Below are 24,979 nucleotides of genomic sequence, written 5' to 3'. Positions count from 1 at the left end.
TTTACATACACCTTGCAGAATAAGAGGGATAATACAAAATGCATGATATTTTTTTTATTTATTTAGGACTGATATCTAATAAGATATTTCACATAAAATACATTTACATATAATCTACAAGAGAAAATAATAGTTGAATTTATAAAAATGACCATTTACATACAAAAGTTTACATACTGTTTTGTTACATGAATGATCCACAACTGTGTTTTTTTGTTAATTGATAGTTGTTCATGAGTCCCTTTTTTGTCCTGAACAGTTAAACTGCCCGTTGTTCTTCAGAGAAATCCTTCAGGTCCCACAAGCAACAAAGCGGCTAGTCTTTATTTGACTAAATCTATCAATCAAGTAATCATAGGCTTATTTGGAGCTTTTTGTCTATTGATCAGTACTATTACATTTATTCATTTAGCTGACAGTTTTATCCAAAGTGACATTCAAATGAGAAATGCTAAAACAATCCGTTTAAAACCTCTGGAGAGGTAATGGCTGCAAATGCAAGAGCTATAATTTAGCCTCTGCTTAATTAAATGTTATATTTCATTTATGCATTATATCCACAGTCTCTTCAGAATGTATGACAAATGTTATGCAGGAGCACGTCTTGCAATTGCACTCTGCTCTATTTTAAGTTCCCAGAGCTGTAAATTATGCAGAGACTGGATTGTAGCGGATGTGTTGATATCCTCCTCTCACATCTCTGACACACGGTGTAGTCAGGGCTAGCATAACAGCGGGATGCTAAATGTGGGAAACCTAGTCACAGAGTGAACTTCCTACCCTGGCCTTAGTCAAGTTTGGCAACTTCATTGTGCTTTCATCAGACTTTTTTCTATTCATATCACACACGTAATCACCAGTGTTGGGAACGTACCTTTAAAAAAGTAATTAGTTATAGTTACTAGTTACTTCTCACAAATAGCAACTGAGTTAGTAACTGAGTTACATCATTATAAAAGTAATGTGCCCGTGCTAAATGCGTTCATAAAAAGCTTTATATCGCAGCACTAGCAGGGTATGAAAGCAATCTATGTTCCGACTGAAATGTTGTATTACAGTACATCTTTACGAAGTATTTCGCTAATCGCCATTAGTACATTTTTGCGTTACATAATTACTTCGCAAAACATCTCTTGTGAAGCATAAACATAATTAACAGAAGAAAAAAATGACTGTGTAGGACTCGTCACTTGCCATTGGAAGCTCCTTGTAGCAGCCTACGTTCCTGCTGGATCCTGCAGCTTAGCTGGCAACCTCGAGTCAGGGGGGAGGGGGAGGGGATACACCGTTCTACAGTATTTTGAAAGTGATTGCAGTACCAGTTTTGGCCACAATCCTACATACGGTTCCTTTAATATTAACTGATATACATTTTAGACAACAGTTCTTGTTCCTGCTGTATTTCGACAACGAAAATAGTTCCAAACAAAACCCGAGTAGAACTGTTTTGCTTCTCCAAGCAACACACAATGGTGTTTCACATGGTTGCCAGGTTTTTACAAAACTAACCCAAACATGTTTTGAGTGGGATCCCTTGTTAAAAATCGCATTCCACGTGGTAAAATCAGATTATTAGGGTTGCTTCAACCCACGGACATGAAATACAACCTGTGGCAAGAGTGTAAAGTAGCCCAATATTGGGGGGAAACAGTGGACCTGGCAACACTGGTGTTTCGTTACTGAATTAAGCCGTTTGAACAAATCAGTTGAATGAATGACTCAATCTCCATCACACAGTTATTTGCTACCACCTATACTGACGATTTTAGGTTTATATTTCCCAACAATCCCCCCAAATCATTTCAAATTTTAAATCTTTTTTTGCACATCAAAACATTGATTATGCATTTGTAATTGCAGGTTAACTGCATTCATGTCCTGCATTGAACAGTGTGTGTAAATGCATCGAAACGCCACTTCAGATGCAGAATCTGTGCCACCTCTGCATTGCAAAGAAATTTGGTTGATACTGATTTCATTTGATTGGTAACAGCCCTATAGTGTCTTAGTATGTGAATTTATTGATTGAAATTGATTGTCAATATAGCACAACCCTATTCTCAGCTTAGATCTTGCAATTCTGCATTTATATCTCACAATTCTGACAAAAAAAGTCATAATTGAGAGATAAAAAAGAAATTGTAAGATATAAACAGAATTACAAGCTGAAAAAGGTAAATAAAAATCACAATTACCATTTGATTCTGTGGCAAAAGGAGCTTACATACATATTGCACTACTTTCTATGTTGCACCTCAGGAGAAAGACTCCAAAAACACTTCTAAGCACTGTGGTGGCAGATTGCCTGTTAGATTCGAGTCTGTTGAAATTGGGTATGTGATAAAAAAGGGAAAAGGAAATTAAAACCTTTTAAATGCACCTCACATTATTGCTTGTTCCATCTTCAAAGCATCAGTCTTGAAGTGCATTTTATCAGGAGTGTATTCATGGAGCTCCAAATGAAAATTTCGGAGAACAAGATGCCTGATACAGCAAACAGAAATATACATGCTGAGAATAAGCATTGTGCCTGAACTTTGGTTATGGATCACTCGAGTCTCACAGACGCCAGTAAAACACCTCCATAAAAGCCACGCACCACCCTACAGCTATCAGATCATGCAAACCCATTTACCCCTCTGCTTGCTCCTGCAAGGAATACAAGGCTAAAATAGTCTTTTTTTTTACACATTTCAATGCCTCAGTAGAAGTGCATGAAATTACACTTCAAATTGGCATGCGTTTTCCCTCCCTACAGGGAAGGATGCATTCCCACGTCTTGGTACATTAATCAACTGGAAATTGAGACACCGGGTGAACACACTACGGCTGTCAGAGAGACGAATACAATGAATACAACTTCCACCGCCTCAAACAAACCAGAGGGTCTCCGGTATCACTCAGTTCATTAACATTTTATACAGAGAATACAACAGAACAGCCCTCTGGAGTGAGACTGTCTTATTTTTACAGTGGCTGCAAGCTGAAACATTAAGGAAGGATAATCACACTTTTTTGAACCTGTAACACAGAGAGTTCTGCTTCCTAGCGCGTTTCCAGAGCCAGCCGCAACAAATGGCTTCAATGCTAGGTTGTTTCCCAACCTAGGAAGTTTCTGTGGCAGGACTGCCAACATCCTTCAAACAAACATCACTTCAAAACATAGCGAAGAAAGAGCTGTTAATTAGATAACACATTTACCCAGTAAAAAAAAAAAAAAAAAAAAAAAAATTTACTCACTCATGTTTTTCCAAAATTGCTTGAGTTTCTTTCTTCTGTGGAACTTTTTTGACAGCGGAAGTCAATGGTCACCAACAATAGCTTCTTTTTTTGTTCTGCAGAAGAAAGAAAAAGTAGAAATGAGATGATGGTTACATAATCTTACATTTAAATCAGCAGCGCCTCAGCGTAACACACTGACATGCGCTAGAAAATCCGGTCCCTGGGGATGTTTAGTATATTCTTGTTTGATTTATCCTACGATATTCAGACATTTTTATATCAAGGGAGAGAAATAACTTACAGAATTACTTAGAGGCTAAACAGGCCTGAACGATACATCATTTGAGGTAAAAATTACAAATTGAAGTGGCCTGTTTGCCTGGGAATTAGTTATGTTATACACACAAGCCTCTAATTGGCATTTATATTCATGTTTCACAGCATTTTCTAAATGAAATACTACACTTTTAAATGGAATACATTTCACTGCATTTAACTCAATAAAAGGCAACTGTAATGAGTCTCGTTATGTCTCAAATTATGCCATTTTAGAGTCTCTCTCTCTGAATTGTGCTTTAGATATGCCATAGAGAGCCACAAAAACAGATTGATTACATGAACAAGGTCACTGACTGATGTCTGAATCCTTTTATAGTTTGCTGGTGCTTTCAGTCAACGTGATTAGTGGTTTCTTTTACTGCTGAAACGATACTTACTTTAATAGTTTGAGACAGTATGGTCTATTTAAATGAATTAATACTTTTAAATTGATCCAAAGTGAAAGTAAAGACACTTATAATGTTACAAAAGCTGTTCTTTTGAACTTTCTATACATCAACGAAACCTGAAAGAAATGTATCAGTTTTCATAAACATAATAAGTAGCATGAGCATTTTTAACATTGATAATAATGTTTCTTGAGCACCAAATCAGCATATTAGAAACATTTCTGAAGGATCATGTAGCACTGGAGACTAGAGAAATTATGCTGAAAATGTTGCTTTGTATCATAGGAATAAATGATTTATAAATGAAAAATTGTAAAATATATTAAAATAGAAAACAGTTACTTTAAATTGTAATAATTCACAATATTAATGTTTTTTTTTTAATAGTAGTGTGTCTATAAATCTCTGTTAAACTGTAAGGCTATATAAAATAATTAGTGTCCTATTCTTAACACATTTTATCTTAGCTAAATCTAACCTAAGACAGAAAGATAATGAGCTCAATGAATATGCGTTTTTTAAACAGAGTGAATGTTCTATGTGTGAATAATACAGATATATTTCAGATCTGTCCAATGAGGAAACATGGCATGGATGTGGGGATTGATACCAGCAGCTCACAGGCTTAGAGAAAGAGAGAGAGTTAATATTTAGAAGATTTAAGGAGTATCCCCTCTTAATCTACCCAAATCAACCTTTGTCATCCTGTCTGTGTCGCTCTGATGTCAGATTTGAGAAATCTTCACAAGATATCTTAAACAGAACTGTTCCTTCTTAAACTATCACCACTACTGCTGCTAAACAAAATATCAATCAGATAGTATGGCATGTGAGACAACAGTACACTACACTGTAAATATCTTTTTTAAAGTATTATTTCTGGATTTAGTGTTTTTTAATGTATAAAAGATAAATATAATACAATAAAGAGCAAACAAACTGCACATATATGTAACCCTGGACCACAAAACCAGTCTTAAGTAGCACGGGTATATTTGTAGCAATAGCCAAAAATACATTGTATGGGTCAAAATTATCGATTTTTCTTTTATGCCAAAAATGATTAGGATATTAAGTAAAGATCATGTTCCATGAAAATACTTTGTAATTTTCCTACCGTAAATATATTTTCTTTTTTGCACCCTCAGATTCCTGATTTTCAAATAGTTGTATCTCGGCCAAATTGTCCTATCCTAACAAAACATACATCAATAAAAAGATGATTTAAAATTAAAATTTAAATGGACCTTTATGATTTTTCCTTATGTGACCTTTATGGGTCACATATGCTCTAATTTTTTATTATTAATTTTTAACAAATTATTTCTGATCTGATCTTCCAATCTTCCATTTTACATTCTGACTATTTCTTACATTTATTTTAGCTAATTTATACTTGCTGTTACAATTTACACTTTAATTAAAACATTTGAGATCAGATTTCATTATGTTTTGGAAGAAAACAATAATATGCTGTTCAAAAGGGTTTTTTTTTTTAAAGAAGCCTTTTCTGCTTATTAAGGCTGTGTTTATTTGATTAAAATATTATTGCAATTTAATTTAATTTAATTTTAGTGGTTTTCTATTTAAATATACTTTAAAATATATTTTATTCCTGTGATGCAAAGCTGAATTTTCAGCATCATGACTCTAGTCTTCAGTGTCACACGATCCTTCAAAAATCATTGTAATATTCTGATTTATTATCAATGAAACAATTGTACTGCTTAATATTGTTTTGAAACCTGTGATACTTTTTTTTGGATTCTTTGATGAATAAAATGTTAAAAAGAACAGCATTTATGTAAAATAGAAATATTTTGTAACAATATACACTACCGTTCAAAGTTTGGGGTTAGTATTTTTTTTTCTTCTTTCTTTCTTTAAAAGAAAATAATACTTTTATTCAGCACGGATGTGTTAAATTTATAAAAAGTGATAGTAAAGACTTATTGTTAGAAAAGATTTCCATTTTGAATAAATGCTTTTTTATGTACTGTTTCCAACATTGATAATAAATGAGCATATTAGAATGATTTCTTAAAGGAGAACTCCGGTGTGATTTTGACCTAAAGTGTATTGAATCATGATACCGAGTGTGAACGTACCTTGCATATCTCATCTCGGTTTGTGTCCAGCTGTCCGAAATCTGGGGTCAGTTAGCCGATGCTCACAACAGGTTGTCAATGAAAGTCAACAGGGCATCGAAGAAGCCATGTAAATAAATCACTGTTTTACGCCATTTACGAGGCACAAAGTAGCTCCACGCTTCATTGGTAGACTTCCAAGGGCCCTGACATTTAAAACGAGACATTGAGAACTCAGAAAAAGCACCGGTAGTTTATTTACAAGAAGATTTATACAGACAGTACCTGGAAAAGAAAATCCGGTCGCCGCCATCCTGAACTTAGTCACGATAAGTCGAGTGTTGAGCACCAAGGAATTTATCAGGTTATCAACGTATCAGGTTGTAGTTTCCTTCGTGCTCGACACTCGACTTATCGTGACTACATTTAAGATGGCGGCGACCGGTCTGTTCCTGGTGGAAGATGTCTGTATAAATCTACTTGTAAATAAACTACCGGTGCTTTTTCTGAGTTCTCAATGTCTCGTTTTAAATGTCAGGGCCCTTGGAAGTCTACCAATGAAGTGTGGAGCTACTTTGTGCCTCGTAAATGGCGTAAAACAGTGATTTATTTACATGGCTTCTTCGATGCCCTATTGGCTCTCATTGACAACTTGTTGTGAGCATCGGCTAACTGACCCCAGATTTCGGACAGCAGGACACAAACCGAGATGAGATATGCAAGGTACGTTCACACTCGGTATCATGATTCAATACACTTTAGGTCAATATCACACCGGAGTTCTCCTTTAAGGATCATGTGATACCAGAAATAAGTTATATTTTAAAGTATATTAAAATAGAAAACTCTTATTTTAAATTGCAATAATATTTCATAATGTCATTTTTTTTCTGTATTTTCGATCAAATAAATGTAACTTTGATGAGAGATAAGTAGGGTTGCAAAGGGGTGGAAAATTTCCAGAAACTTTCCAAAAATCCCTGGAAGATTCCAAAAAAATCCTGAAAAGTTTCCACAATTTACAGGAAATTTTTCACCTATTTGCAACCCTAGAGATACGAGACTTCTTTAAAAAAACATTAAAAATCTTACTGATTCCAAACGTTTGAATGGCATTTTAAGTAAATTATCCAAATTGTAAAATTAGATTAGCTCTTTTCTCTGTTTAATGTAATTTATTCCTATAAATTTTCAGTCTTCAGTGTCACATAATTCTTCAGAAATCATTCAAATATGCTAATTTGCTGCTCAAAAACATATTTTATTATTATCAATGTTGAAAACAGTTGTGCTGCTTAATATAAACTAGCAAGAAAAGTGTTTATTTGAAATGCAAATATTTTCTAAGAATATAAAGTGTGTTTATGGTCATATTTTATCAATAAAAGCATCCCTGGGGAATAAAAGTATTCATTTCTTTTATAAATCAATAAATATTTACTGACCAAAAACTTTTGAACAGCAGTGCATATTTACATTCAATGTAGTTTTCATAATCAAATAAATGTCCTATAGAACCCTACAGCATAACATGAGTCAAAAATCCATTTTCTATTCCTATAATAATATTTACATGTATACAAATGTGAACATGATTGAAGATCAGTTCTTCTGGTGAGACAACCCTGATTAAACAGCGGCTCGATTTCCAACCAGCTGAACATGGGAGTCATGCTCGATTACTATTAAATCAATAGATCTGAGCCGCTGGTGGCCTGTCTTTGCTGTAAGGTAATTATATTTTAATTCAAGTCACATTTTACACTCCAGCTTGATCCTATTAAAGAGTGAGATGGGAATGGCCTTTGCTCGCTAAACTACTAATCTACTTCTACGCCTGCCACCTGATGTTTCGCATAAAGACCAGCTCGTAATGAACCTCTGGGCCTTCAACACCACACAACGACAAAGAGTAAGACCAAACAGTGTTTCTATTACTTTACACACATGACAAGCTTAAATTAATTTCATCATAATGAGAGTACTGTACATGAATGATGAGTAATCGCTATTAAATACACTGGCTGTTAATCACTGGCTGTCTTTGTGGAAAATGAGCTGATTGGGTTTATGGGTTTTTAAAATATAGCATTAAATTTGGATGTTTCATTGCTGTGACATCCTATTGAGAATCATTGCTTTTCATAGTGTCTCTTTTCTCAGTGACCCTTTCCTCATACTGTCCTTGGGGAAGGAAAGACTTGAAAATGCATTTCACACATCAGACTAAATGAATGCAAGACCTTCGTCTACTTTGACCCATTTACTGTGACACTTCTTTAGCTTGGCCTGCCTCGCGGTTATCTGCAGATGTTAATATTTGATGTCTGTGTGGTCAGAAGGACCAAGGTGAACCTCAGAACTGCTGAGGCTGACAAGTGTTATAAAAGAAGCTGTTAATGTTTCATACCTGCGTTTCTGCATGATAATTTCCAAAGAGGTCTGCATGGAAATTTTCAAGCAGAACTAAAAATAATGAATCCTTTCGGAGACGTCTCCTTTTTCATTGCGAACGGAAAAAAAACGAGTTGCAGTTCACTGTCTCCTAATTATAGTCTTTCTCTCAGCATTACTTCCAATTACAGCACGACACCTCCTCTTCTAATGTCCCTTGCTGTGTCAACCTGATCAACATGCTTTTTACGCCAAATTACACCCTCCATCCAAGCAATTTATATTTAGTAAATGAAGACATTTCAGCATATTTATTTGTTTACTTATCGGTTTGACAGCCTCCCCATATATTTTAAAGAAATGTCCTCTAAAGCTGGTATTTATGCAGCAAATGCACAGCAATATGAGCTAACGGACCATGTCGGTGGGTAGGGTCATGCTGCTGGACAGCTGGTTGATCAGTCGCCTTATCAAAATTAACAAAAAGTTTGGATTTGTGGGACAAGACCATTGTTTATGGCAAATTAAGATGCTCACATTGACCAGCAATGTCACAAATGTGGAACATTCATTCGTGTAGGTGAAAAAACAAACAGATCATGTACACTAGCAGTCAAAAGTTTTTGAACAGTATGATTTTTAATGTTTTTAAAGAAGTCTCTTCTGCTCACCAAGCCTCCATTTATTTGATCCAAAGTACAGCAAAAACAGTCAAATTTTGAAATATTTTTGAATATTTAAAATAACTGTTTTCAATTTGAATATATTTTAAAATGTAATTTATTTCTGTGATCAAAGCTAAATTTTCAGCATCATTACTTTTGAAAAATAAATTATAGAAATTAATACTTTTATTTATCAAGGATGCTTTAACTTGATCAAAAGTGATGGTAAAGACATTTATAGTGTTACAAAAGATTTCTATTTCAGATAAATGCTGTTCTTCTGAACTTTCTATTGATCAAAGAAACCTGAAAAAAAAAAACTCTACTCAGCTGTTTTTCACATAAAAATAATAAATGTTTTCTGAGCAGCAAAACAATATTAGAATGATTTCTGAAGGATCATGTGACTGGAGTAATGATGCTAAAAATTCAGCTTTGAAGTCACAGGAATAATTTACATTTACATTTTAATACTTACTGTTTTTAAATATTTATGACTGTTATAGCACCGGGTCCCATCTCCTTAAAACTTTGCAAGCTTGTTTAGAATCACCTGAGTTTTTCTTTAGGCTTTATAGGATTTTGGGTAGGTCCCTTTTCTAAATTACCCCATTATAGCTTTGCAAAGGGTAAATTTCCAATTTTTTTTTTGATAATTAGTGACCTAGAGAGTCCAGAGAATTGTACTGCAGTGTTTTTTTTTTCCAGATTAAGCAAAAAACTTAGAACTAGTTAGCAAAAATAGGCTTTTTACATCTTCTCAATCACTTAACAAATGATTCGATTGACAGCAGTGGTTCTAGAGGCAAAGTTGTCCAGAATGAGGAGTTCTATCATATGATATGAATATTATGTGCATATACAATCGTTTACGCCATTGAAAAACGCAATATCGCCCCCCAGTGGCTGATTTCTTTCAAATTTCTTACAGACCTTTGGCCATGAGTCAAACAGGCCCACCAAGTTTCGTTCCAATCGGCCTCCGTTAACCTTGTCTAATAGGTGCTCAAATTTTTTCAGCCAATGGCGGCCAAATGTCCTAATAGATACTTGTGGTACTTTGGACCAAAGTTTTTTCCCTCTTATAGCACCACCAAGTGGCCAAACCTCCACAATTGAGATTGAGATTGAGCTCTTATATAGGCGTTCTGAGTTTGGCAAAGATATCTCATTCCATTCAAGAGTTACAGGCATTTTACTTAAAGTGACCCTGCCCCTTTCGAACATTTTGGCTTCCCTTTGCGCAGTCGAAAATTCAAGTTTTTTTTTTTTTTTTTTTTGTGATAATTACTGATAATTCACCCTCCAGAGAATCTTTCTGCACTGGATTGGTTCCTAACGATTGAAAAACCTAGAACTAGTTTGCAAAAGTAGGATTTTTCAAGAAAATCCAGCCAAGTCAAAGATTCCAACGACATAAGACACTTGAGCCTGCAATTGTTGGTATAGGAGTTATGAGCGATTTCGTACTTTTGATCGGTGTAGTGCCCCTGTCAGGCCGATTGTGGCGAGCCTTGGTGACGTTGTTGGCGGTGTGAGTACTACCATCCCTCCAAGTTTCAAGTCTCTATGACTTACGGTTTGGTCTGCACAATCAGTTTTACATGGAGATTGCTGATCCTTGGCCATTCTAACAATTACAATAGGGTTTCAGTGCTACGCACTTGAACCGCTAAATATATTCAAATAGAAAACAGTTATTTAAAACACAAAAAAAAAATATTTTAAAATTGTACTGTTTTTGCTGTACTTTGGATAAAAAAACATTAAAAAAACCTTGAAAACTTGAACTTGAAAAAAACATTAAAAATCTTACTGTTCAAAAACTTTTGACTGGCATCTTTGTAGTGCAAGTTGTGTTCAGCAGTGTTTAGTTTAAGCGCTCTGTTAAATGGCTGACTTGACAGACTTTCAAAAAGGCCAAATCTTGGGAGCCCGTTAAGCAGAAGTGTCTGTAACCTTAACAGCCCAATTTGTTGGTGATTTAAGAAAAATAGTATGCCAAGACTTCAGTCAAGCAGAATAGTGGGCGAAAACTGAAAGTGAATGATAGGGACGATCAAACACTAAGAAGGACTGTCCAAACTATACAGAATTACCACAGCAAAGTTAGACAGTTGGTGCTCCAAGATAAACTTCAACATCTGCCCTGACCAGACACATAATATGACTTGAGTATTACCAAACTACTGTGAGCAGTTTGGGAGAGAAGAGAAATAGATTGCTTTATCCAACTGGCATATGTTTTTATAGACAGCACTGAATTTGACATTATTTAAACAAACTATTTTAAGGTTAATAGCTCTTTTAAAGGTGGTAAAACACCTAAATAAAGAAACACTGCCTATTTCCAAGGTGTTCATATTATTTTATTCCAAGAACTATACTTAGCATTCTGTTTCACATCAAATGTGACCCTAATGGGTATATTTGTAGCAATAGCCAACAATACATTGTATGGGTCAAAATTTTCGATTTTTCTTTTATGCTTTAAATCATTAGGATATTAAGCAAAGATCATGTTCCTTGAAGATATTTCCTATCGTAAATATATCAAAACTTAATTTTTGATTAGTAACATGCATTGCTAAGAACTTTATTTGGACAACTTTAAAAGTGATTTTCTCTATATTTAGATTTTTTTTTTGCACTCTCAGATTGCAGATTTTTTTTAAGTAGTTGTATCTCAGCCAAATATTGTCCTATCCTAATAAACCATATATATTCAGCTTTCAGATGATGCATAAATCTCAATTTTATAAAATTGACTCTTATGTCTGGTTTTGTGGGCCGGGGTCACAAATTGTATGCAAACCACACTCAGCTTTGATTTCATAACCCTGGGCTGTGAAGACCCACTCCAGAGATTTTCTATATCTCTAAAACACACCACTTTTACTTTAATGCGAAAGTAAGCCTTTGGGTGAGACTTCCAGTTCCGGTTCGAAAAGAATAACAATGTGCAATAAACGATAAAACCAGTGTGCTCAAAAATAAGATAATACGTTAAAATAACATGGTAAGACACACCAATTTGCAATATCGAGAAGCAAAACAAGCTATTTTATTAAAAATAGCTGGACGTAGATGAGACCGGAAGCTAGACCCTTAAAAAATTACAAATACTTACGGAAAAAAGAAAAGGGGGAAAGTGAGTCGTTTAGATTCAAACAACCAATCATAAACTGCATAATTACTTACTTCATTAAATATGAATGACCTCTGTGCAACTGCAAAAACTTCCTAGCACTTAGTCTTAATTCATTAATTATTGGAGTAATGAAAACATGAGTATTTTCGCTGTATTTTGCAGGAGACTTCTGGAGAGCAAATTTCCACAGATTATTTCAATTATTAAATAAAGCCCAATCAAGGCTGTTGACAGCATAAATAGGCTATGCAAATGTGACTCTGGACCACAAAACCAGTCTTAAGTAGCACAGGTATTTTTATAGCAATAGACAAAGTACATTGTACTGGTCAAAATGATCGATTTTTCTTTATATTAAGTAAAGATCATGTTCCATGAAGATATTTTGTAAATTATATATATTTATATTTACATATATTTGATATATTTACGGTAGGAAATTTTCAAAATATCTTCCTGGAACATGATCTTTACTTAATATAAAGAAAAATCGATCATTTTGTCCAATACAATGTATTTTTGTCTACTGCTATAAAAATACCTGTGCTACTTAAGACTGGTTTTGTGGTTATTCAACTTTCAAATGATGACATTTAAAAAAACTGACCTTTATGACTAGTTTTGTGGTCCAGGGTCACAAATAAGTAATCCCAGACCCAGAGTTTACAAAAGTGCACTGTTGAAACTTGAAACTTGACTACTCGTGGTCAATTACTGATCCTACAAAACGTGAACAGTGTGACACAATCAAGATAACCCAGGATTCTGAGAATGAATTTAAGATTCAAAATTTCACTTGTGCAAAAGTTGTTTATTGTAAACCCACAATGCAAGAGTGACCTCTAGTGGTTACAAAATGTCCACACAATACATAACCAAATTGAATTTTGTCCCGCAGTTATATTTTTGTATTGATATCATTAAATAATTTTTATTTTGACATACATTGTGTGAATCACAAATTAATTGCATATTTTTATTTTTATTTTTTGAAAAAGGCTAAATGTCCGTGACTAATCCACTGCATCTGCAGGCTACCGCTTTGTCCAAAATTCTAGCCATCCACAGTCCTTTCACAGACACAGAAGACATGAGCTGACGATCTGAGCGTTTCAATGGCACACCGACAACAACCACTTAATATCTGGATCTAAAGTTCCGCGGTGTAATTATCGCGGATTCTCAGGTAAGACATAATCAAAGTGCTTCATAGTTTTATCTGTAAAACGCACCAGTAATTGAAACGCGGTTTCAAATGCTAACACGGCCGATTGCTTATACGTGTTCTATAAGCATTCATCCTAATAAATACTCTATCAATCAATCAAGACTTTATAAAACGGCATCTACTTGCTCAGCGTTATTAACAATATGCTCAACACATTTAGAGAGAATAACAAATTTGCTTGTGCAGGACTGTTGTAGTATTTTGTTACATCATGCTTTCCGTCACGACTACGAGTCGGACACTTTTCTGCGAACCGATTCTTTCGATTCATTTCAATGAACTGGATCAAAACCATTTCCGTGCTTCTTTTACGTAATTTTGTGTTTATTACTGTTGATTTAGTTCGGTTTATTGCAGCCATGATTCAGTTTTGATTTGATTTCAGTTTCATATTTTTACTATTTAAAATAACTGGTTCTTTTTGAATGTATTTAAAAATTAAATTTGTTATCTTTTCAGCATCATTAATCCAGTCTTCAGTGTCACATGCTTCTTCAGAAATCATTCTAATATGCGGATTATAGAAATCAATACTTTTATTTAGCAAGGATGCTTTAAATTGATCAAAAGTGATGATAAAGACGTTAATAATGTTACAAAATAATTCTATTTCAGATAAATGCTGTTTTTCTGAATTTTCTATTTATCAAGGAAACCTGAAACAAAATCTTCTCGGCTGTTTTTAAAACAATACTACTAACAATAATTTTTTGAGCAGCAAATCAGAATATTACAATGACTTCTGTAAGATCACGTGACTGGAGTAAATATGCTAAAATTAAGAGGTAAATTACAATTTTAAAATATATTCAAATAGAAAACAGTTGTTTTAAATAGTAAAAATATTGTTTTATTATTTTAGATGTACTTTGGATCAAATAAATGCAGGCTGGGTGAGCAGAAGATAGCCTACTTATACTTTAAAGAAATAAATAAATAAAAATCTTATTAAAACTTACGACTGGTATGAATAAACTGAACTTGAAAACGTGTACCCCGACGCCAGTGATTCAAATAGCAAAGAACACATACTGATTAAAACCACTTCAATCTGTGTTTAAGTTCATCTATTCGTTATAAACTTACTTACTTCGCGCATTTACTTAAATCCTCATGCAACTCCAAACTGGCGTCGACTCATTTCGTCGGTTCAGTGATTCATAGAAAAGATCCGACTCAAAAGAACGATTCGTTCACGAATCAGAATCGGACATGTGTAGTGACGTCATATTCAAACGCCATCACATCTGCGACTATTTTGCTAGCATGTAACAATAACAGCTAACAGTAGACTTGTTTTCACAATAGTTTTTGAGCTTCACTCAGCAAAGATGGTTCCTGAAAGTGTCGTTTTATGATAAAGAGGACGCTACATGTCTCGACACACGAATGTTAACTATGTCAGACCAGGAGTTTCTCCAAAGTAAGTTGATAGTGTGAGATTTGCTTGTGCTGCTGGCTGTATTCAAGGCTAAACTGCGTAAAACTATTAGCTGTCATAACATGTTAGAATATTACAGGCTTTTAATTTTTAAATATGTCATGGGCTATTACGATAAATGAAGTACAATGAAATGTCATGTGGTATTTCATGCCACTTCATTTTATATATATATATATATATATATATATATATATATATATATATATATATATAAACATTTCACACGCTATTTGTTTGTTTGTTTATATACTAACTTTCATTATGCTCATATTTATTGATTGTAACATTTCATGATGTATTTAATTCCACGATATATTGCTTTACTTTGTTTCCTGCTACATTATCTATATTATTTTTATTTTATTTAAATAATAGTATTTGACCCTAACCATTGGTTGGTGCATATTCAGAAGTTTTAATAGATTCTCCATTGATTCTACAATTACCTACAGTTAGTGTTTCTATAGTAAAACCATGATTAATATTTCAGTAGATTAAATAATTGAGATTTATCTTTCCTCTTGCAGTCATCCCATGTTTGGCCGTTACCTGAGCACAGTGGGCTTTCCGCCAGCTCAGACCGTTTACAACCACTGGAGACACTGGTATCAACCTGGTCATTTATGGTGGACACATCCATTCCACCTGCGGCATCCCTCGTCCTCCTTCAGCACTGTCAGACATCCCGCCAATCGGCCCCCGAGACCTCCAGATCCATACAGGTGGAGCTCCTGGAGGCAAACTGGAATACTACCACACAATCAACCCAGGCAAGGTCTTCAGAGTTCTGCAGGTCTGATGGACCGATCTAATAGCGAGCCACCACAGAAAAGAAGGAAGAGTGCAGACGGGAGGCCGGCAGGGGAAAAAACTCAGCTCTCACCTGAGCACTTGCCTCCGAAAGGCAGTAGGAGTACTAAAGGAAGTTCTAAATGGCTAAGCAAAGTAACTGGCATGCCCATTCCTCCTGGAAAACTTCCATCTCCAGCCACACCAGGTGAATTATTTTAATTTATATGTGACCCTGGATCACAAAACCAGTCAAAAGTAGCATGGTTATATTTGTAGCACTAGCCAGAAATACATTATATGGGTTAAACTTATCGATATTTCTTTTATGCCAAAAATCGTTAACGATCACGTTCCATGAAGATATTTTGTCAATTTCTTACCATAAATATATCAAATAATTTTTGATTGGTAATATGCATTGCTAAGAACTTAATTTGGACAACTTTAAAGTCAATTTTCTCAATATTTAGATTTTTTTTGCAGCCTCAGATTCCAGATTTTCAAATAGTTGTATCTCGGCCAAATATTTTCCTATCCTCCGGACAAACCATGCATCAATGGGAAGCTTATTTATTCAGCTTTCAGATGATGTTTCAATCTCAATATAAAAAAAAGACCCTTATGACTGGTTTTGTGGTCTGGGGTCATATATTAATGTACTGGAATTGTTACTCATGTAGTTTTGCCTTCACAGAGTTGAAGAGACACTGGGAGGATCTTTCTCACCTCTGTAATGCTGCGTCGTCTGTGAAAGGCGGGGAACAAAAATGGCCGTTTGATTTCTCTGTGATGTCCTACAATATTCTCTCACAAGATCTGCTATGTGATAACACGTACCTTTACAGACACTGTCATCCTCCAGTTCTGGACTGGTGCCATAGGTATCCAAACATCATCAAAGAGCTGGAACAGCACAGTGCTGATGTAAGTCAATGGACCTTCTGTGAATGAATCTGAGAACAATGCTCTGTTTATATTATTTATCTGTTCAGCAGACAAAAGTGAATGATTTCCTTAAATATTTGCAATAACTTTTTTTTATAGATAATGTGCCTGCAGGAGGTGCAAGAGGACCACTATAAGAATCAAATCAAACCCTCGCTAGAATCTTTAGGTACTTGATTTACTTCCTTGATGTCTTTAGGTATTCTTAGTTTATGTATTATTCAAAACATTTTCTTTAACTATAGATTACTGTACAAAAGTATGATTTTCATTAGGTCAAAAATACAGTAAAACCATTTGAAAAAGCTTTATTTAATTTAATCATTTATTTTATGATTTAGAATTTTCATGATTAATTTAAAAAATAAATGTTATGAAGTTATTGTAGTGGGAAAAAGTTAATTAGATTGCAAACTGAAATGCAGTATAAAAGCATTTCACAAGTTGACTTTTGAAACATACTGTATGAAAATATAATATATATAAAAATAAGTATATAAAATATAATATTATATGTGACCAAACCCAGTCATAAGGGTCCATTTTTTTTATGAAATTGAGATTTATACATCATCTAAAAGCTGAATAAATTTGGCTGAGAACTATTTGAAAATCTGAAATCTGAGAGTGCAAAAAGATCTAAATATTGAGAAAATCGCCTTTAAAATGATCCAAATGAAGTTCTTAGCAATGCATATTACTAATCAAAAATAAAGTTTTGATATATTTACAGTAGGAAATTTACAAAATATCTTCATCGAACATAATCTTAATATCCTAATGATTTTTGACATTAAAGAAAAATATAATTTTGATGTATTGTAAGCTATTGCTACAAATATACCTGCACTGCTTACGACTGTTTTTGTGGTCCAGGCTCACATACATGGAAATAAATATTAAAAATAATCCTGCAATCTTTTGCCCCTAAAACAGGCTACCATTGTGAATACAAACGGCGAACAGGGCTGAAGCCTGACGGATGTGCTGTGGTCTTCAAACGCGAGCGCTTCTCTTTGGTCTCCTGTCAGCCTGTGGAGTATTTCCGGCGTGGCGTCCCTCTACTGGACCGTGATAACGTGGGCCTGATTGTGCTGCTTCAGCCCATTGACCCCCATAGCTCCCTTACCAACATCTGTGTGGCCAACACACATTTACTGTACAACCCTAGACGTGGGGACATTAAACTGGCCCAGCTGGCTATGCTGCTGGCAGAGATAAGCCAGGTGGCCCAGTTACCTGACAGCAGCGTTTGTCCTGTGCTGCTCTGTGGGGATTTTAACTCTGTTCCCTGGTCTCCCCTGTATCGCTTTATTAGGGACAGCAGACTGGAATATGATGGCTTACCTATTGGAAAGGTAGAGAATCTTGCAACATTTCCTCACTCTGTTTTGTTTCTGACACAGATTTGGCGGCTTTTAAATTGTATGACTTGGTAATTGGTAACCAGGCAACATCTAAAAAAAAATATTTAATTATTTACTCCATCCCACTAATTTTGCAGGTGTCAGGACAGGAGGAGAACCCGAGAGGGCAGCGCATTCTAAATGTGCCAATTTGGCCCAGAAGTCTGGGTATCTCACAGCAGTGCCAGTATGAAAGCCAAACAACAGGTCACATTTCAGCCCTTATTAAATATAATGTAAACGGACACTAATTGGATAATAATTGCCAAGAACATTTAGAAACTTGTGATGCCAAAACTGAATTTTCAGCATCATTACCCTATTAATAGTAATGAAATACAACATTAGTACTGTGAGATATTATTTCGATTGAAAATAACTGATTTCTGTTTTAAGATATTTTAAAATGTAATTTATTCTTGTGATGGCAAAGCTGAATTTTCAGCATCATTACTTTACTCTTGAGTGTCACATGATTCTTCCAAAATTATTCTCATATAGTGATTTGGTGCTCAAGAAACATTTCTTATTACTGTCAATGTTGAAAACAGTTGTGCTGCTCAATATTTTGATTCAAATGAAAAGCATATATTTAAAATAGAAAATTATGTACAATTATAAATGTCTTATTGTGACTTTGAATCAATTTATTGCATTCTTTCTGGGGGGGATTTTGTGGCCCAAACTCTAAGTGGTAGTGTACATTAACCATTATAAGAATTGGATTAGATTTAAAATATCAAACCACGCAACATCTAAAAATATATTTAATTATTTACTTATTTAATATATAAGTTTACACACTAAGTGTCCAGATACTTCAATATATTCATTGTTTCATCATTTAAGCGTTAAACAAATACCATTTGCTTTGATATTGTGTTATTTAATGCAATGTTATGCATACACTGCCGTTCAGAAGTTTGGGATCAGTAAGATTTGTAATGTTTTTTTTTTATTATTAGTTTCTTATGCTTTTTAAGGCTGCATTTATTTATTCAAAAACAGTAATATTCCAAAATACTATTTCAATGTAAAATAACTGTTTTCAATGTGAATATACTTTAAAATGTAATTTATACCTGAGATGCAAAGCTGAATTTTCAGCATCATTACTTCAGTGTCACATGGTCCTTCTAAATATGCTGAATATAAACAGTTCTGCTGCTTAAAATTTTGTTGGAACCTGTGATATATATATATATATATATATATATATATATAAGTATATATATTTAAAAGTTTGTAGTCAGTACATTTTTATTCTTTTTTTTTTTAAAGAAATTAATACTTTTATTCAGAAAGGATGTGTTTTATTGATACAAAGTGATAGCAAAGACTTACATTGTTTGAAAAGATTTCTATTTTGAATAAATGCTGTTCTTTTTAACTTTACATTCATCAAATAATCCTGAAAAAATATATTTTTTTAAAAACAATGTTTTCCAACATTGATAATAAAAGTAATAAATCACCATATTAGATTTCTGAAGAATCGTGTGACTATGAAGACTGGAGTAATAGCTGATGATAATTCAGCTTTGCATAACAGGAAGAAATTCTATTTGAAAATATATTAAAATAGAAAACCATTATTTTAAACTGTAATAATATTTCACAATATTACTGTTGTTTCTGTATTTTTGATCAGCCTTGATGATCATAAGAGAATTCATTAAGTATTTTACTAATCCAGAACTTTTGTTAGTGTATATTTTGTGGCTTAAGTGTCCAAATACTTTTTTGAGCTCCGGTTATGCACTTTAAAAGCAGTTCTGAAATGTAGTCTTTTAATGTATTATACAGTAGTATTGATTTAAACAGAGGCAGTCCCAGCTGTAATGGCATTCTGGAATGACTTTAAAGATTGCATTCTAAAATTTAGTTTCAATTCTTTTCACAGATTCTGATTTGAAGGATGTGGAGCAGGCAGAACTCGATGGGTAAATAAAAATCCATATCTCTACAGTGCCTTGCTTTTTTGTGTCAGTCATGCCAGTCCCATTGATGAAAGTATTACAATATTCCAACTCCTTACCTCTAGATTAAGTAGACCTTTTGTGTTCCTCAGCCATTGACAGTTTAAAGCCAAGCTGACTTGACAGTCAGTGCTGTTCAGCAAATTTAAGGTGAAGAGATTGGACAGCTCAAAGTGAAGTGCCCTATTTAAGTCCTGTGAAGGGTCTTTTTTTTTAAATTCCAACAGTAATTATTCTTCTCTCATGTCATCTGTTTGTAGTTTTACCAAGCCCAGCATTGAGCACTGTTTGAAGCTGACATCAGCATACTCCCACTACCTGAAAGAGAGCAGTCAACCAGAGATCACCACATGCCACTCACGGACAGCCATAACAGTCGATTACATCTTCTATTCTGCAGCTCTGGGGGATGTGACTGCTCAAGCAGGTTTGACCATTACATTACTATTATCTTTTAAATTCCTTGGAAATATTTCACCAATGGATCCTCTGCAGAGAATGGGTGCCATCAGAATGAAAGTCTAAACCGTATGAAAACTATACAATGATTCACAAGTAATCCAGACTCCAGTTCAACAAAATCTTGTGAAGTGAAAAGCTGAGTTTTAAAAGGAAAAAAGCATAATCTATAATCATTTTAACTTTTAACTGCCGCTTGTCTTCAAAATGTTTAAAATAACACTTTCTTCAGTAAAAAAGTCCATTCCCTGTTGTCCTTTCACATCAAAATCAACCAATATATACACTATCAGTCAAAAGTTTTTGAACGGGAAAGTTTTTTAATGTTTTTTTAATAAAGCCTCTTCTGCTTACCGGCATTTATTTGATCCAAAATACCGCAAAATCATTAATATTGTCAAAATGTTTTACTATTTTAAAAAAAATGTAAAATTTAATTTATTCCTGTGATCAAAGCTAAATTTTTTGCATCATTACTCCAGTCTTCAGTGTCAAACATTTTTATTATGATTATTTATTAACATTTAAAACAGTTGGGTACATTTTTTTTTTTTTCAGGATTTTTTGATAAATAGAGAAATCCAAATATCAGCATTTATCTGAAATTAAAAGCTTTTGTAACATTATACACTATACCATTCAAAAGCTTGAAGTCGGTATCATTTTATTTGGGAAACAAATAAATAGAGATAGAAATTAATACTTTTATTTTTGCAAGGATGATTTAAATTGATCAAGGGAGAAGATAAAGACATATTTTTACAAAATATTTCTATTTCAGATAAATTTTCTATTCATCAAAGAAACCTAAAACAATTCTAATCAGCTGTTTTTAACATAATAATAATAATAATGATAATAATAATAATAATAATAAAAAATGTTTTTAAGCAGCAAATCAGAATATTAGAATTAATTTTGAAGGATCAATTGACTGGAGTAATGAAATCATTCAGTTTTTACACTAAGCGAGTCATTTAATTTTATTTTCAAGGTTTTACAAGGTAACTATTTCAGACTTTTTTTTTTTCTTTTTTTTTTACAAAAGGTTACAAAAAAAGGTAAAAAAAAAAAAGAAAGATTTTATCTTCAAGCTGATTTTTGTGTAGTATTTTATGGTGTTGCTCTTTATTTAAAAAGTTCAGTACTATTATAGTTTTAATATTTTACATTATTTTTTTATTTCATATCATTTTTATTTATTTATTTATTTATTTATTTATTTATTTATTTATTTATTTATTTTAAATGCTGTTCTTCTGAACTTTCTATTAATCAAAGAAACCTAAAAAAAATTCTACTCGTCTGTTTTTAACATCATAATAACAGTTTTTTTTTAGCAGCAAATCAGAATATTAGAATGATTTCTGGAGGATCATGTGACTGGAGTAATGATGCTAAAAATTCAGCTTTGAAATCACAGGAATAAATTACATTTTAAAATATATTCAAATAGAAAGCAGTTCTTTTAAATAGTAAAAATATTTCAAACTTTTACTGTTTTTGCTGTGCTTTGGATCAAACAAATGCAGGCTTGGCTAGCAAAAGAGACTTCTTTAAAAAAAATATATATATATTTTCAAAAAAATGTTTGACTGGTAGTGTATTTGTTTAGAACTGTATTGTTTTGGATTTTGCTTGGAAACAGTGTGTGCATATTTCTCTCCTGATTTTTCACTAGAGAAAGCAATATTATGGATATCATTTTGAAATCAAAAACACCTTAATGATGGAATTGTTTATTATAAGTGTTAAATGGATGGACTGGAGTCGTGTTGATTATTTGTGGATTACTGTGATGTTTTCATCAGCTGTTTGGACTCATTCTGACGGCACCCATTCACTACAGAGGATCTGTTGGTGAGCAAGTGACATGATTGTAAATTTCTCCAAATCTCTTCCAATAAAACCATAAATTCATCTACATCTTAGAATGCTACTTCCACCTAATTTTTATTTTGGGTGAACTATTCCTTTAAAAGCAGAAGCTGATGCCAATGGACTATCAATGTACATGTTACATCACTGCTCCTGTAATCATGTGACCTGTGAAGCTGCAGTTTGCTGCAGTGCAGTACATTCAACAGCATCATTTCTGCTGCTGCTGGTTACCATGGCACTGTTTTTTCCCCCCTCGTTTACCCAGAATGCAGTGTGCCACCAGAGAAGGGTCTGCAGCTGCTGGGAAGGTTAGCCCTGGTGGGGGAAGATGAACTTCAAAAGGTGAACAGTCTTCCCAACAAGTACAACTCCTCCGACCACTTGCCACTTTTGACACGCTTCCGTCTGCACCCTCGAGCTGATAGCTGACAGAACAAAAGTGTTTACAAGTATCATACAGCCTTTAATATGTTTGTTAAAAAAACAAACAAAAAAACAGTTATGTATGTTTCACACCAGCAAAAAATGACTCACAGATTCTCGAGACTGTCTATTACTAATTTGAAACAGAAGTGGAACTTGTCTAAGTATGGGTAACTGATTTACACAGTGCATTATGGGATTGTGACATGCACACTGTACAATACATTAGGGATGTTATATGAACTTTGACACTGAGCGAGTCATTTCATGAGGATGTTGATATTTTTTATGTTCAAGGTTTTAAAAGGTAACTATTTCAGACTTCATTTTAAAGATTATAAAAAGGTAAAAAAATAAATATTTTATCTTCAAGCTGATTTTTGTGTAGTATTTTATGCCGTTGCAATTTATCTAGCAAAAAAGTACAGTAGGGTCATTAAAGCAAGAAGTACAGAGGAATTCTGGAATCCATGTTTTATTTTAGTATTTATTTTAATATTTATTAGATATTATTATAGTTTTTTTATATATAATTTTTTTTTTAATTTTCATTTTATTTTAAGGTTTTAGTAATTTTTTTAGTCTTTTTCTTTTCAAATAGGTTTTTAATAATTGTTATTAATTTTTATTTCAGTTTTAGTTGAATAAAAATGAGAAATGTCAGCAACTGAATAAAAAATATACGATTCTTTTATATTATTTTAGAATCAGATACTATTAAAAAAATGTATTTCTGTTTTCACTTTTATTTTAAGGTTTTAGTCATTTTTTGTCTTTTTCTTTTGAAATGTTTTTACATTTATTTATTCATTTTATATAAGTTTTAGTTAAATGAAAATGAGAAATGTTGGCCAGTAGATAATACAAATAAGTTTAAGATTTTATTTTATTTTAGTATTAGATACTTTTATAGTTTTTTATTTTTAAAATGATTTTTATTTCCGTTTTCATTCTTATTTTAAGGTTTTAATAATTATTTTGTCTTTTTTTCAAATATATGTCTTTATTTTAGATTTAGTTGAATGAAAAAGAGTTAGAAACTAGATAATAAAAATAAGGACGATTTTTATTTTATTTTATTTGACTTTTTTTCGTTTTCATGTTTTTTAAGGTTTTAGTAATTTTTTGTAATTTTTTATTTTTTTTCAAATATACATCTTTTAAAAACTGTTAATTTTTATTTCAGTTTTAGTTGTTTTAGATGAATGAAAATGAGAAATGTTGACAACTAGATAATAAAAATAAGTTTAAGATTTTTGTATTTTATTTTAGTATCAGATACTTACGGAAGTCACTTTTATTTTATATTACTATTTATATTGTTTGTATCTGAATTTTTTTTTCCGTTTTCATTTTTATTTTAAGGTTTTATTAATTTTTTTTTTCAAATACGTCTAAATTGTTCTTAAATTTTAGTTTTAGTTGAATGAAAATGAAAAATGTTGGCATATAGATGATAAAAATAAGTTTTAATTTTATTATTAGATACTATTAGAGTTTTATATATTTTAAATATTTTTTTATTTCCGTTTTAATTTTAATTTTAACTTTTTTTTTACTTTTTTTCAGTTTTAGTTGTTTTGGTTGAATAAGAATATTGACAACTAGATAATAAAAAACATGTTTAAAAAAGTATTTTCTCTTAGTATCAAATACTTTTATAGTTTTTTTAATATTTTCATTTTTTTATGTTTTAGTCTTTTTTTTCTTTTTTTTCAAATAATGTCTTTACATTTTTTAGTAATTTTTATCTCAGTTTTAGTTGTTTTAAAAAAATTTTAAAAGTTGGCAACTAGGTAAATTATTTTATTTTAGTTACATTCATTTAGTTTTATTTTCATTTTATTTTAGTATCAGATACTAGTGTTTTTTTTTTTTTATTATTTTTTATTCCATTGTTAAGGTTTTTACATTTTTTGGTCATTTTTATTTATTTATTCTTACTTTTTTTATTTTTATTAATGTTTTTTTTTTTTTTCAGTTTTAGTTAAATGAAAATGAAAAATGTTGGCAACTAGATAATAAAAAAGTTTCAGATTTTTTATTTTATTTTAGGTTTCTAGCCAGTTCCCACAGCTAATTCTGATATGACTGTGCAAATGACATACAGCACAGCTCGAAAATATATTCTGAAAGTGAAGGGAAAACTTGCTGACAGCAGCAGTTACTTTCTGA

General features: G+C 32.6%; 1 protein-coding gene across 2 annotated transcripts; it reads left to right on the top strand.

Moving 5' to 3' along the window:
- Window positions 1–13,289: 13,289 nt before the first annotated feature.
- Window positions 13,290–23,181, top strand: angel2 (angel homolog 2 (Drosophila)). Of its 2 annotated transcripts, none has more exons than XM_073816497.1 (9): window positions 13,290–13,433; window positions 15,447–15,916; window positions 16,406–16,635; window positions 16,756–16,825; window positions 17,593–18,014; window positions 18,161–18,269; window positions 19,966–20,005; window positions 20,302–20,468; window positions 22,647–23,181. In XM_073816497.1, exons 2-9 carry the CDS (start codon window positions 15,454–15,456, stop codon window positions 22,808–22,810), a joined length of 1,665 nt encoding a protein of 554 aa, XP_073672598.1. In that variant the 5' UTR covers window positions 13,290–13,433; window positions 15,447–15,453; the 3' UTR covers window positions 22,811–23,181. The 2 variants fall into 2 exon arrangements, with proteins under 2 accessions (XP_073672598.1, XP_073672597.1); XM_073816496.1 differs by lacking the exon at window positions 13,290–13,433 and adding an exon at window positions 14,733–14,898.
- The last annotated feature ends 1,798 nt before the right edge of the window (window positions 23,182–24,979 follow it).

Source organism: Garra rufa, chromosome 13 (genome assembly GCF_049309525.1).
Source record: "Garra rufa chromosome 13, GarRuf1.0, whole genome shotgun sequence".
Lineage (NCBI taxonomy): Eukaryota > Metazoa > Chordata > Actinopteri > Cypriniformes > Cyprinidae > Garra > Garra rufa.
This window is presented reverse-complemented; position numbering and strand designations above follow the sequence as displayed.